Here is a 15697-nt window from a genome sequence, read left to right as displayed (position 1 = left end):
ATCGCAGCAGCAGCAGCAGCAGCAGCAAGATCTGTTGTCGGTCCTGGCCACGGATCTGCATCCTGATGCCACGTCAGGAGTGTCTGCGTCGGTAGGTGCAACCTGACTGACAGGCTGTTCCGCCAATCAGAAGGCGCCATGAAAAGAGGCGGTTGGTTCTGATTCGGCGAGATCAGAGGGGGAAGAAACTTATTTGACAGGCGTTCCCAGCTACCGGAGTAGCTGTAACTGGCATCCAAACTGAAGACATGTGTGGTGAGTACTGAATATATTCTACATTTATATCATTCAGTACGAAATGTATGTTATTCCCCGTTTACCAAAAAAGCAAATAAATCAGATTCGAAACACTGCTGGCATCGTTAGTTAAGGCTGAAGGCACAAGTCATTTGAAATTAGCTAGGGGTGGCTAACCTGAGTTAGCGAACATGAACTGGTGTTGATGCTGTCGGCCAGCTAAATATAAACCAGTAAATATTAAATTTTCTTCAATATGTTCTCTGTGTGATTCGTCAAACAAGAAGTCGACACCTGGAAGTAACGTGAAAATGATAAGCTGCTTTCTTCTTGCCAACTCCAGACAGACAGCTAACGTGGTTTTTCGGTGATATTACGCAAATCGCGTAACTTTCCACTAAACCTTGTCACTCTGGTTTGTTGATCTACATGCTTGGACAAGCTGTGAGTTAGTATTGTCGTCATGTTTCAGCTGGAGTTGTCCAGATGCTTTGTTTGCTTAAAAATGAAAGCGTGTTGGCTGTGTTACACTGATATATCGCTGTCATAAGGCACTAACGTTAAACTCTCATTGAGAGAAATCCCGGAAAGGGATGCATTTGGTTACGATCTATTTGAGAAATCTATTTGAGGTGTTTTGCTAGTATCGGTCACTGTCCCCTGTCTCTTCTCCTTTCTCACTTGTGACTGATAAGTGATGCCTCTCTGTCTCCCATCACTGTCACTACAATCTCTAAGTACAACAATCAGACCAAATAGACCTGTTGGTTATACCTACCCGGACAATAAGACGTCATTATAACGTAACGTAAATATTTTCCCTTGTTAAACTTCTACATTTCTTGATGGGTCTTATGATTTTTGCCCCCTTGCTGCAGCACTTTTCCCTGGCGAATTGCCCCTCACTCCATCCCCTGCTCTTCTCAATGAATCCTCTGTTGAACCAGTCTTTCCTCTGGCTCCACATTTGCATTTACTTCTCAGTGCCTAGCTATGTAACAGGGCAGTATTTCATGTCTCCCCTTTACCCAGTTAAAGGTGACACTCCTTTCATTGTTTGTCAGTCAGTGGGTTGGCTGTAGAAACCATCGTTTGCAAGAAGAACTGCTGATTATAGCAAAAATTTGTCAATTAAGTGTTAGTTTTGATATACAGTATGTGGGCCTATCATTGTGCCATAATAGTCTTTGAGTCTGTTTGGTAATCATACACAACCAGATCTCTCAAAGAGAGTTTAAACATGCAGCCATGCAGTCAACATCTTGCCTGCGAGTTCTCTTACAACAATGACTCCTACCCCACCCTTCTCCTGAGCAGGAGATACCAGCTCAACACCAGGTTTCTAGATACACTCATTTGCATCATAGCAGGTCCTACTACTGTAACTGAGAACGATATTTGCTTTATTTTGGTTACGACTCTCGCAAAACGGGTTTCTCATGCATTGCCTACCAGCTTTCTGACACAGAGTCCTCAATAATAAAGGTAAACATCACTAAGTAATGTGTGTCCCACATTTCCAGGAAGGAATCAAATTACATTCTTCTTCAGCCATCTTGACATATCCATTGTTGTCTTTATTAGGTCTGGTCAGAAATGATCATACATCAACTCTCGGTGGAATCATAACAACATGATCCTAATAAGTTTTTGTTTAATGAAATCCTGTTGTCCAAAATAATGTTTCCAAGGAAATTTTAAGAGCGTGAGTACGGGGTTTGTTTGACATCTGTGGAGAATTTTGTCTGATGTAATAAACAACAACAACATTTTACATACTTTTATATATTTGAAAAAATATTCTTATTAATATTGTGCTATTCATTTCAGGCCTGATACCCTGCCACTGTCATAATTGTGTCTTAAATCCACATGCATTGGTACAGACTCATTTGGTTCATACTGTGTGTGTGTAGGAGTACGTTAAGCTTTGAACATCAACTGAATTATCAGACAAGTAGTTGTACCAGTATGGACATTTCACATCAACCTGACATTTAAGCTGCCCTTCTAAGCAGACGTTTAAAGTAGAAAGTAAGAAGAAAAAAATATTATTGGCAGACCAAAATTCTTTATATAGAAAACACAGCTTGAATCTTGAATTTTTTTTCCCTCTCCCCAGGAATCTTTGCCTATCTCAACTACCATGTGCCAAGGACTCGCCGTGAGATCCTTGAGATCCTCCTCAAAGGTCTGCGACGTCTGGAGTACAGAGGTTATGACTCAGCCGGTGAGTGATGGAAAAAGCTCATATCACCAACATGCCCTTGCCTGTTTTATCAGGCCCTTTTCCTTCTCTGTCCCCTCACTGTCTGCCTGATATCACCACCAAGTTGTCCAGTACAATGTTACTGCAGCATAGGAATCTTCTTTATCAGTCACATTTGATGTTTTCTATATTTTTTTTTTTAATGAGTTGGGAACTCAAAGCAAGACAATGTTCGCTGTTAATTATTAACAGCCATTAACATGTGGCTGGGCTAGACTTACTGCACCATTAATGGAACTAATTTACTTTATGTTCGCTTAATTTGCATTCCAGCCAGCCTTATGGATTTGTGCATTCACTCATTGAGTGTAGCAGCATCTTATGTTGAAATTCTGCTCTAATGTTAGACCAAAAACAGGACATGACTTGCAAAGTGGCAATAGCATCATAATACTTTTTAAATCTGTTGATACTCAAGGGCATTATGATCCCTATAATTCTCTTGCTATTTCTCTTTTTTTTTTATTTTTTTTTTTAAATTTCATAAGGTGTGGGAATTGATGGAGGTAACGGCAAGGAGTGGGAGTCCAATGCCAAGTCTATCCAACTGATCAAGCAACGCGGAAAAGTGAAGGCTCTTGACGAGGAGATCCACAGTAAGCTGAGATGAAGTTCCTCACTTCACAAGAATGAGTCATTAGACTTGATTTGTCATCCTGTATACTGCGGTACAGTTGGAATACTGAATATTGTCTGTTGGCTTGTGTTTGTTCAACCTTTAGAACAGCAGGATATTGACCTGGATGTGGAGTTTGATGTTCACCTCGGCATTGCTCACACCCGCTGGGCCACCCACGGTGTACCAAGCCCAGTCAACAGCCATCCACATAGATCTGACAAGAGCAACGGTCAGTTGTGTTGAAGATAGAACGCTAACTCATTCCAGACAGCGAAATGTTTTACCTCGTAGTCCACAACAGCTCAGTCTGTTTTTTTTTTTGTTTTTTTTTTACCTGGGTGCAGGTATTTTGATATCCTGAAGTTTATGATAATCTGTCTGGTCCACAGAGTTCATTGTCATTCACAATGGAATTATCACCAACTACAAAGACCTGAGGAAATTCCTGGTGAGCAAATATCTTTCATAGACTATTCTAGACATCTTGTCATCATTGTTACTTATAGATGGCACTTACACTCTCCCTCCATCTCTACAGGAGAGCAAAGGCTACGAGTTTGAGTCAGAGACTGATACAGAGACCATCGCCAAGCTGGTGAAGTACATGTACGACAACCGGGAGAGTGACGACATCAGTTTTACCACACTGGTGGAACGGGTGACCCAGCAGCTGGTAAGGACCTGCTTATGCACTCCACTGCTCATTGTGATCAACAGATAAAAGAGCCTGTCTGACGTGTTTCCTCTTCCACCTGCCAGGAGGGAGCTTTTGCCCTGGTCTTCAAGAGTGTCCACTACCCCGGAGAGGCAGTTTGCACAAGGTACATCACCACTGATGCTGTCAAACTGTTTTTAGTCATTGCAGATAAAAGCATTGTGAGCTCATTAAAATGTTGCTGTGCAGGAGGGGAAGTCCTCTGCTGATTGGCGTGAGGAGTGATCATAAGCTGTCCACAGATCATATTCCTGTGCTCTACCGCTCCTGTGAGTTTATATTTCTGTTTATGAATGTGTGGAATGTCTGTTTCTAATTTTTTCACATGTGACTGCATAAGTGTGACTGAGGCCCACCTTCTTTTGTATTTATTTATTTTTTCTCAGCTGCTAAAGACAAGAAGAGCTGCAGTGCCCTACCCAGGACAGACCAGGACACCTGTCTGTTCCCTGTGGATGAGAAAGCTGTGGAGTACTACTTTGCCTCAGATGCAAGGTAAGCAGATAGCTATGTCTTTGTATCCACCTTTTTACAGCTTTACAAATTTTCCTTGAAACATGTGACCCAGTTTGTCTCAGCTTTGTCTGTTGAGTGTAAATCAAACGTCTGATGTGGTTTTTGGTCTGTCTCTCTCATCACAACAGTGCAGTGATTGAACACACGAACCGGGTGATCTTCCTGGAGGATGACGATGTGGCCGCCGTGATGGACGGCCGGCTGTCCATCCACAGGATAAAGCGCAGGGCTGGAGACTACCCAGCCCGCGCCATCCAGACCTTGCAGATGGAGCTACAGCAAATCATGAAGGGTGAGTGGAGGGTCAGCCTTTGTTGTGTTCACGTTTTCTGCATGAATTACTCCAAGCCACATTAGAAGATAAATCATTTGTACTCTACTTTGTAATTTTTTCCAGTACCCTGTTATTATTGTGTAAGTCATAATAGGAGACTGGCTGCTTATATCACTGAACAGGCTTTTAACACCCAGCCCTGAGGCTATCCTTGTTATCATCCAGGTAGTTACGGCCCTGCTGGCTCAGTTGCACCCCCAGGGAAGCAACTGTCTTTAAAACCCTAACCCAAACAAAGGCTGATGAAGCTAAAGTGTAAGTTCCAGCTTTGATTTGAGAGCATTTACACGGAGTTCCCCAAATTAAAAGAATGACATTCTGCAAATTATGCTGAATCTGCCTCCGAGTTATAGATGGCAGATTCAGCATAAAGATCAATACCAATCTCGTATCTGTACATTAAATATGAAGCTACAGCCAGTTAGCGTGACAAAATGGCCTGATCTATTCAACAGTTTAATGGGGGGCTGCGTTTTCCCACGAAATGACAAATTGTAGTTTTTGTACAGATTAAAGAAACGAGATATACCATGTTAATTAGTGAGCTTTAGAGGTGCTAGTATGTGGATCTTGTTAGTTTTGGAAGGAGCCAGACTAACTGTTTCCCACTGTTTGCAGTATTTGTGCTAAGCAAAGCAAACCGGCTGCTGGCTGTAGCCTCATATTTATCAAACAGACATGAAAGTGTTATCAGTCTTCGCATCTAACTCTGGTCAAGAAAGTGAATAAATGTATTTCCCAAATGCCGAACTATTCCTTTGAATGAAGTACAGCTACATTATCCCTCTGTTTTCATGTTGATTAATCTGCCAAATAATTCTTTGATCAATTATCAAGTCTATGAAACATAAATAAGTTGTGAAAACACTCATCTCAACTTCCCAGATCCCAAAGTAATGTCCTTAAATAGTTTGTTTTCTCTGACCAACAGTCCTAAAAATATTTTTCTTTACTGTCGTATGTGACAGGAACAAGGAGAAAAAACTGATACATAAGACAAAAATGACTGAAATGATTATCATAATAGTTCCTGAATAATTAATCAACTAATTGATTAATCAACTGATCCTTGCAGCTCTAAAGGGGACCAAATGTATTGGTCATATTAAGATTGTTTGCATTATCATGCTGCTATCTCCTTAGATTGGGGAACTGAGTATAAAACGGCTGACATGCCTTGCACTGTTCACCCAATATGGATGTGAGCACCCTTAGAGCACCCTTAAAGCTGAAAGCCTGCACTTTTACTACTTTTGTTTGATGTCAAATGCAATGTGCTGGGCTACAGAGCCAACACAATGAAAAATGTGTCACTGTCCCAATAACTTATTGACTTTGAGTCTGTGAATGTTTTTTATTCTTCTCCTCCACTGACTCTTCCTCAGTAATCCAGCAGAGGGCAGAGGTAAACTGACGCTGGCTGCATTTGACATTCCTTTGTGGTCCTGTCATTACTCAGCCTCTCTCCTCTGTCTCAGTTTCTGGAGCCTTTCTGCTGAATAACCTAATTTTCATTACCCAAATTACTGTCAGAGGCAGGAGAAACAACTCTTGCATATCTCACTGTCACAGTTTGTAATGGATGGAAAAACACTATCTCCCTGATGCCTCATGTTTGTTTTCCTTCATTTAAGGAATGACCTATCACTGTGGCTCTGATTTATTTTAATTTTTTTTGATAAAGCAACAAAAATCACTGTTAAGATATTTCTTGCTCCTCCACGAGGCTGTGGTTTGCATTTTCAGGAGCTTCATGTGTGTCAACAAGACCCTTCTCCGATGGCATTTACCTTCTCTTTTTTTTAAACTAGTGTTGGAAATGTTCCTCTGATTTGTGATCCTCCCACCACAGGCAACTACAGCTCCTTCATGCAGAAGGAGATCTTTGAACAGCCAGAGTCTGTGGTCAACACTATGAGAGGGAGAGTCAACTTCGACAACAACACAGGTTAGAGAGATGTCTTATTAGTTTTCTCAGTGGAGCATTGATATAATAACACTATTTTTCCACTCTGTCCCCATTTTCTCTCTTCACATTTTATAACTCTGGGATTGCCAAAATTTGAATAACCTCTAAAAGTGCAAACAGTTACTCTTTTCCTTCATGCATTTTGCCCAAACACATGCTCAGATGTTTTTAGTTCAGGAAAGCACATGAGAACACACTGATTTATTTCAGTTGCATGCCACTACATGTCATAATAATCTTAGTTCACCATTTTTTTCTAATTTCTTCTCGTGCATGAAAAAATGAAGCAGAGTTACATACATGTAAAAAAGCAAAACATTCTTTCTCAGCACTGTCATGCACTCTTTGTGGCTTTTTTAAAATAAGGTGGAAAACAATAGAGCAAAATGATGGATTAGGTGTTCGGTTTGCTTTTCAGTTACACTGGGTGGACTGAAGGACCACATCAAAGAGATCCAGAGGTGTCGGCGACTTATTCTTATTGCCTGCGGTACCAGCTACCATGCTGGAGTAGCGGTGAGTAGCTATTTACCAAACGCTTTTCTGCTTTGTTGTAAATTCACATCATTTACATTGAGTCCATCAGACAAATAGCAAATGTGATGTCTGTATCATGGACACAGGTGTATGAGCTTTGTGCGCTAGCACATTTGCTCGACTGGTTTGTGTTTAACGGAATGATGCTGAGCTCTCCTCTGTTACTTTCCCAGACCCGGCAGGTCCTGGAGGAGCTAACCGAGTTACCTGTCATGGTGGAGCTGGCCAGTGACTTCCTGGACAGGAACACACCCGTCTTCCGAGACGACGTCTGCTTCTTTATCAGCCAGTCAGGTGGGGAGGCCAGTGCCATCTGGACTTGATCTGGTGCACATTCCTCATTTGTCTTCTAGTTTCCGTCTAGTGCAGCCGCTGTGGTTCTTCCTCATTAATCTCTTCTTGTGCGCTGCTTGAATTTTAGCAAAGTTCTGCTGTACATATGAGTTTTCTGTACCTGAACGCTCTGCTGTAGCTTTTGTATCATACTTTTTTTTTTCAATATGTGATATGTTTGTGGTGAACCTTGTGGTTTTTCTCTGAAGCTGTTTCAAATCTAAGTCCTGTATGGTGCAAAAGTAACTGGTACATTGCACAAACTGTTATGTTTTCCATTTCTGCCAATCCTCCAGGGGAGACTGCTGACAGCCTTATGGCCCTGCGCTACTGTAAGGAAAGAGGGGCTCTAACTGTGGGTGTTACCAACACAGTGGGCAGCTCCATCTCCAGGGAGACTGACTGTGGAGTTCACATCAACGCTGGGCCTGAGATTGGAGTAGCCAGCACCAAGGTAAGCCATGACAATTCTCTTTGCCTAAACTGGCCCGTGGAAGTTACAAACCCTTATGTTTTTACTACAACGTACATTTATCACGCAGTGTCTCATACAGCCTGAGTGACTGCAACAGTATACTTGCTCATTACCATCTTCTCATCCAAACCGTTTCTGGAATATTTGAGAAATATTTACACTATATCATCGTTGTGTCAGCAGCCAGACTGAAAGGCTGGTCAGGTCGCATTAGTCATACAAGTGAATGCTGTGGGTGTATTTTCAGCTTGTTGTTACAGACTTGAGCCCCCAGGGCAGATTTCGTATTAGTCTGTATAAAAGCTTGGTTATAAGTTATCATGTGTATATAAATGAATACCAATGACAAAGATTGCAGGGCAGGGATTTTTAGGATAAAGTGCTAGCTTGCACAAATTGTAATGTTCATCTTAACACTATTTTATGACTAGTAGACATATTAGTCTAATCATAGCGTATTAATTTTTAGTTGCAACTCTAGTTTTAATTTATGTATTCCTGTCAATTGGACAAGACAGACCATTTGGTGACAATTGAAGTGAGTGTAAACAGCTGGTAGAGATTTGTATGTTTCATTAGCAGTTACTGCTATGCATAACTTATTGCTCAGCCCCAAAAAAACAATGTGTCCATTTTCTGTCATCACATTTGTCCACCTGAGACACCTGAGTTAGTAGAAACATATGTTTTCTGTATTTTGGTTGAACTGACCCTGTGACACCGAGCTTGAAGCAACAATGCAGCAATTTGTTGCATCATCTCATAAATGAACTCAACGCCCACTGACACTGAATGAAACCCAGATGAAAACTTCATTGTGAGTCTGGTCCCGCCTCTTAGAAGCTGACATTTTCCTCCACTCTGATACCACAGGGAGTTGAAGAAGCCTGATATTCTCATCTCAACTCATGTAAAGTCAGGATGCTTGGGTCTCTGCCCTCCCCACCCCCACCCCCACCTTCTTCTCAAAAACCTAAAGGGCTTGCCAGTTTGGACTCAGAGCAGAGCAGAGAATTAGTGGAGCCCCAGCCACAGCTAGTGAGCATAGAGAGAGAGAGTGGAGCAGGTCCCTCCCTGGCCCAGCCCTTGGGCTTGGCTCAGTGACTCTTGCGCTGCTCCAAAGCCCCAGAGCACGTCTCAGAGACGCCATCATTTACTGCTTGGCTGGCTGGGCCACACACCCACACCCAGCTCAACCAAATGCTGCACAACCTAGCTCATCAAATCACTGGAGAACATGTATTGCACCCAAATGCTTAATGACTCCAAATTCATCTACTTGACCCCATGTTTTTCAGTTTCATGCAAATTTCAGGGGTTTTTTTTGTTAACGGGAAAAGAGAAAAAGAAGAGAGCTTTTCCAGTTTGTTTAGTCATATTCAAGATTTATGGAATAATTTGAGACTAAAGACAAAATACTTTGATGCTATCAAAAGGCAAATCCTGCTGGCACATCAAATTATTGTAAATGGAAGAAGCCTGCTAGAATTAGACAATAACAGTATCCATTGGGAATTTACAGGGGTACAAAGCTCGTTTTCTATTCCACAACTGTTTCGGTTCAAGAGAAGTTTGTTCTTATTCCAGCTGTTCCTGCTGTATGTTGGTTATCCTTGTAGGGTAACAGTTGGCATGTTCTGCATGAACAACACTAAAGCTGGTGACATGAGCACAGAAACACAAAGTTTACTATGTGGATTAAATATGTTGCCACATCTAGGCCAACAGCACAGACTATCAGAGTTCTGAGTGAATGTGGTTATCGTGCTGTCAGGAGAAAGAAAAAAAACACACTGTAAAGGTTTTACCGCTATTTTCTTGGCCTCACACACTGGCATTTCTGAGTCCGGAGGGTCCCGTGAAATGACTTGGCTTCACTTGAACACTGATTAAATCTCCCAAATGGGCATGGAAGGTCTCCAAACGTGCTCCGAGATGAAGGAACACAGAGAGAGAGAGAGAGATTGGGAGTTGATGACGACAGGCATCGAGTCTCAGATGTGCTGAGGTTGCGCGCGGTGACATTTCCAAGATGATCAGAGAGGGTGCTCCCTGATGTGATGTGATGTTGTGGTGTGTGTGTGTGTGTGTGTGTGTGTGTGTGTGTGTGTGTCAAGTTTTCCAGGATGAGCAGTGCTAGCTTGACTGAGCTCAACTGCATGCATTTTAATGCTGCTTTGCCGTGTACTAAAATCTACCTCTCCTTCCATGTCTCATCTGGTGCAGATTATTAGCTGGAGACAAAGTTCACTATCAAAACTGAGAGACAAGAAGCACAAGACTCCACAAACTTTACTGAGAGACTAAAGTTAGGATCTATTTGCTGCTATTTAGTTTCAGTGTTGTTCTCCAAAACAGGAAAACTACTTTACCTTTTGTAATTGGGTCACCACAAGCAATATTGCCTTGTCCAGGGGGAGTTTGTGACCATTTCTACATGTGTGCACACATCATCAGACAGCTGTTTTCTTTATAAGTCGGTCAATGAGAAATTTCAAAAGTTGACTCAGAAACTGCGCAGCTCTCTACCTCTGTTTTGTGCTGACTTTAATAAAACATACACTTTTCTGACTTCTTGCTCTGCAGGCCTACACCAGCCAGTTTGTGGCCCTGATCATGTTTGCCCTCTTGATGTGCGATGACAGGATTTCCATGCAGCCCAGACGGCGAGAGATAATCCAGGGCCTGAGAGTGCTTCCAGGTAAATCAAGCCACGAGTATTCTGCTTCAGCCAGGGAAATCCTGATCATGTGTGAGATTAAAATGTATAGGGACGGAAAGCCAGCCCTTGGAGCAAAGATCAAGTACATCCAAAGCCTGCTTCATTTTTGTTGTTTGTTCAAACTATCCTCATGGAAGAGGAAGTTAATGATGAGAGTGGGATCAGAAGAAGAAAGAGCAAGAGGAGGAGGGAGGACTATCTGTTGGCTGTAAGCCCTTGCATGCTGCTCTGGATCTAAAACATATGAAGGCATGTCCCTAATGGGAAACTAATGATGAATGTCTGGCCACTCCCTGCCCAACATTATGACCCAGTTCAGTCCAGATCCGAGCTTGTGACAGCAGCAGCATGTTTACACAGTGCTTTATTCAAGATTACACATAGTTGTTTTAAGGCTTAGTCATATCTGCTTTTCTGTGTTAGACCTGATTAAGGAGGTCCTCAGTTTGGATGATGAGATCCAGAAGATGGCAACAGAACTGTACCAGCAGAAGAGTGTACTGATCATGGGTAGAGGCTACCATTACGCTACCTGCCTGGAAGGAGCACTGGTGAGCAAGTACAACCTTCTTGGTTGACTGAGGCTTTATGCTTTGTAATGTAAACCATAATGACTACAATGTAAGCTTAGATTTTCTTAACCTGTGGGTGATTTTTTTTTTTTTTCATCCTGTGTAGAAAATCAAGGAGATCACATACATGCATTCAGAGGGCATCCTGGCCGGAGAGCTGAAACACGGTCCGCTGGCCCTGGTGGATAAACTCATGCCGGTCATCATGATCATCATGAGAGACCACACCTACACCAAATGTCAGAACGCCCTGCAACAAGTCGTCGCCCGCCAGGTGACGCACACCCCAAATATGTTATCTAATGCATATTTACCAATCATTGATACATAAAGTTGTGACCCTGTTTTAAATATCCTGTTTCATTGCAAAGTGATCAACCCTGAATATTGCTTATTTACTCACTGAAATGGTCACGAAACACACTCTGTCTTTAGTGCTGTGAACCAGAACATGTGAAGTTTAAACACAACACCTGAACACTGGGCAAACACAGCACATTTTGCATGTTAGGTTAATTTTCAGAGTCCTGTCTGTGCCACACCTCTGATCCTTCACCTCAGTAAAAACAAGGGAGGGGTGGGTTCAGTGTGACATCATTGTTGTCAGTAATCTGCAGCAGATGTGAACTTAAGAGGTGTGAAACTAAACTGAGATGAGGGGGAAATAGTTGGCTTCTTGTGACTGGTGTACCGGTTTAGGATCACATCAACAGACGATGTACTTGACATTTAAAGCCTTTTATGTTTTTTTTTTACAGGGCCGTCCTATTGTGATCTGTGACAAAGATGATTACGAGACCATCAAGAACTCAAGCCGCACCATTAAAGTGCCTCACTGTGTGGACTGCCTACAGGGCATCCTGAGCGTCATCCCTCTGCAGCTGCTGTCCTTCCACCTGGCTGTCCTCCGAGGTTACGACGTAAGTACTGTCCCTTCAGGCTCAACAGGAAATGACAATAAGTGTGTTTTGTTTAACACTTACCACCTCGACAGTTGCAGCACTAAAAAGTAGTTTCAGTTTCAAGTCCCACATATCCACAATTTGCAGTAAAACCTTCAGTATCACCAATATGCCAGTGTTTATATGTACACATGTTCACTGGGGGAGATAAAGTTGAAATATGGGCACACAAGTGAGAAGAATTTTGACATTTAGATGTGAATTTCCCAAAAGATGCTGCACCTCCATTATAAAGGAGATGTTTTTACGCTCAGTGTTATTATAAACTCAGTGTGCCTGATTATCTGGCAGCATACCTCTGGACTGCTTTGTAGACAAGTGCACTGAAACCCACCACCGGAAACAAACAACATGCAGTGTTTATATGAGCAAGTCATAGTATTCCTAACTCACTTAAACAAGTAACCTGATTTTGAGTGGAAGCGTGTAAACTCCCTAAACCAGAACACTGTGGTGAAGGTGATACTGATGGTGAGGTTGGCTGCCACGTTGAAAGGATTACAAGTACATGTCAATACCTCCGCCTGTGAATAAATTCAGATTTATTTTTAATGGCAACAAAAGACCACCAGGCATTAGTGTTATTGGTATTATTGTTTCTTTCTCCAGCTTTACAGACAGTTTAGTGTTTAAACAGGATTGGACTGGCTGTTGCTTCTTTGTATACTTCAGTCACTTTGCTATATTGCAGGAGTTCGAGAGGTCAAAGTAAACAGCTTAACTGAAGTACGGAGTGTAAATATAGCCAGTATTGATGCAGCTTTTAAAGCACTTCACTTCAGAGGGATGTCCTGACAGTGCAGCCCAGTTAGCTCTTGTTTTTATGTCAATGAGTATTCACAACTATGCCAAGATGTGCTGCTGTTCTGACAGAGAAGCAAACATTTATGTGCACACAGCTTCCTCCCACACCCACCGTGCTTTTATTTTTTTCTCCTGTTTTTTGAGCAGCCCTGTCAAGCTGTCATATCACTGGCTTGCACATTGTGTTTTTGTTAAAAGTCTGACAGTAGCACTTAGTCAAAAGCAGAAGCCCTTTATCACCTGTTGTGCATTTATATGGCTGTTGTTTGTTATATGCCAATTGACGTCTTCTGTTTAAATACAGGTGGACTGTCCAAGAAACCTGGCCAAGTCTGTGACAGTAGAGTAAACTGCAGCACTCATCACCTAACAACAAGAGCCTGGCGGACACATATTTGAGCAGAGATGGCGAGGGAGCGTCTGTATGCAGAAACCAAGAGAAGACAATGTCCCGTTAACGTGTCTCAGCTCTTTTTAATGCAACCTTTTTCTCAACAGTCGTATATCTCACTGTTGCATATTATCTGTATCTCACTGTCTATTTTCTCAGAAACCTTTGGCGTCATTGTTATATTATTGTTACAGAAGTTGTTTTTCGTCCATGGTGGCAGGGACTGGGCTGGCACACGCATATCGTCATCACTCTTTTTGCTTTTTTGTGAATCTGTAGCAACTGACAGTGACAATTTGGGTTTGTTCACATCAATGTTCAAAACGTGTGAGCAAGCCCTCCATGTTTATGTTCCCTGATTGGAACCTGAATGTTAAAGCTGTTGACTGACAGACGTTAGGTTTTAAAGACCTTTACTGGCTCTTTTTTTCTATAGTGCAATGATTTGTAGTTTAGTGGGGTTATTTTTCTTTGGCAGCTAATCATTTGAAGTGTCTATACTCCACAGTTGAAGTAAATGACAGTCTTGAATCATTCCAAGCCACAGGTCATCGCCTCTTTGTAATTATAGCACAGTTTGCCAGTTTTGACTCTCTGTTGGACTTTCTTCTGAGGTCACACGACTCTCTGTAGGAACAGCATCATAAGTCAGATCACAGAAAAGCCTGTGAATACACTAATGTGTAAAAATCTGGTGTACGTTACAAAAACGTGTTCTTTGTATAAACCTTGTTTCAGATTTCAAACTCTGGTTTTGGTCTTCTCATTTAGTGAGAAAAAGCTTTGTTTACTGAGCCACCTTCACCAGAGTGAGGTTTTTGTTTTGTTACCATGCTGCTTTCACTAGTTTCTGTACATGATACTCTAATTGTAAAGCTCTCTGTGCACAATTTAGTGTTTGATTCTTATGTTGCTTAAATGCTCAAAAGAGACTTTGTTGCCAATTTCTGGTCTCCTGTTTGCACATAATTTAAAAACTAAAGTAATTCCAGAGAGATGAAGTTATTAACCCGGAAGTACAAGTAGGCCCCAGTTGCCAGCCCACACCCTACCACCATGACTGCTGCAGTATGGGACCATTGGTAGCTATTTCTTGATTCTTTTTTTTTTTTTTTTTTTTTTTTTTTTTTTTCATTTTCTTCAAAAAAAATTATTTTATATTATTGATGTTACTTTGATTAGAAATATGAATGTCACTGTCATTTAAAATGTCCTGTCAAACCAAAAATCTGTACAATGGCTTTGGCAGTTGTAAACCAAAACATATATATTTTATATGTTCATCTTATGTTGTTTTTGTAGCCAAACATGAACTCATATTGCTAGATTTTGTTGTGTGAAGACACTTGGAGGCCTAAAGGTGGCATAGGCACAGTTACATGGCAGAAATGTAGATGTTTATTTAGTAGAAAGTCAGATGCCAGCTGTGTGTGCGTGTGTGTTTCTGTGTGTGTCTGATCCCAAATGTCTTTGTTTCAGAAGCCAAGGAAAGAGTGATGTTGTACACACACACACACAGTTGTTTAGTGAAGAAATAGGAGCTGCTTTTTTTTTTTTTTAGTTCATCACATATTTTAGGTTTAAAGATATTTATCTTGCTTTTGCAATCAGGCCTTAACTTGGATTTTTTGTTTATTTCTGTTCTTCAACATTGAGCTTTTCCTGAGCCAGTTAAAAGGGTTTGAAAACTGCACAATGTTGTGACAGGTACTTTTGTAACTCATACATAAGCAGAAATTGATTTGACTGGAGGCACTGAGGAGCTGCACTGAATCCTTGCGACGTCTGTTGGAAGCTGTTGGGTTACTGAGGGAGTGGGGCACTATTTATTAGTGAAACTGATGCAATAAAGTGTCAAGTAGTTCTCGTTTTTGAAGTGTCTGAGGTCATTGGATGAGAAGGGGGATCCACACATCTTGAAAAATTGACAATGATAAATGTGGTTGTTTAGACTGTTCAACAAATATTTCACAATTATTTTATTAAAATAAAAATGCAATAGAAATTTAGTCATTGACTTACATTTGGAATAATATTAAGAATAATTTTCGCTTAGTTTTATGTACATTATATACAAAGTGTTCAGGTACAGGAAACGTTCAGTGGGTGCTTAGAATAATGATGACAGATCCCAAACAATGCTAAGTGCCTGTGTGGAGTAACCAGTCGCAGTATGCAAGGTGAGCAGTATTGATCTGATGCATCCACATAAAGTCACAATCGTGTAGACAGTGCGTCTGTA

The 15697-nt window shown here is 41.4% G+C and overlaps 1 protein-coding gene across 1 annotated transcript; it reads left to right on the top strand.

Moving 5' to 3' along the window:
• The first annotated feature begins 167 nt into the window (after window positions 1–167).
• LOC111227996 (glutamine--fructose-6-phosphate aminotransferase [isomerizing] 1) lies at window positions 168–15318 on the top strand. Its single transcript, XM_022753765.1, has 19 exons — window positions 168–255; window positions 2360–2467; window positions 2995–3102; window positions 3229–3354; window positions 3515–3573; window positions 3664–3798; window positions 3885–3946; window positions 4030–4109; window positions 4227–4335; window positions 4485–4648; window positions 6543–6638; window positions 7078–7175; window positions 7370–7490; window positions 7826–7983; window positions 10591–10705; window positions 11150–11277; window positions 11405–11572; window positions 12057–12218; window positions 13369–15318. The coding sequence occupies exons 1-19, from the start codon at window positions 249–251 to the stop codon at window positions 13411–13413; spliced, it is 2049 nt and encodes a 682-aa protein (XP_022609486.1). The 5' UTR covers window positions 168–248; the 3' UTR covers window positions 13414–15318.
• Window positions 15319–15697: the final 379 nt, after the last annotated feature.

The sequence above is a fragment of the Seriola dumerili genome, unplaced genomic scaffold (assembly GCF_002260705.1).
Source record: "Seriola dumerili isolate Sdu_G_001 unplaced genomic scaffold, Sdu_1.0 BDQW01000017.1, whole genome shotgun sequence".
In the NCBI taxonomy this organism is placed as follows: domain Eukaryota; kingdom Metazoa; phylum Chordata; class Actinopteri; order Carangiformes; family Carangidae; genus Seriola; species Seriola dumerili.
This window is presented reverse-complemented; position numbering and strand designations above follow the sequence as displayed.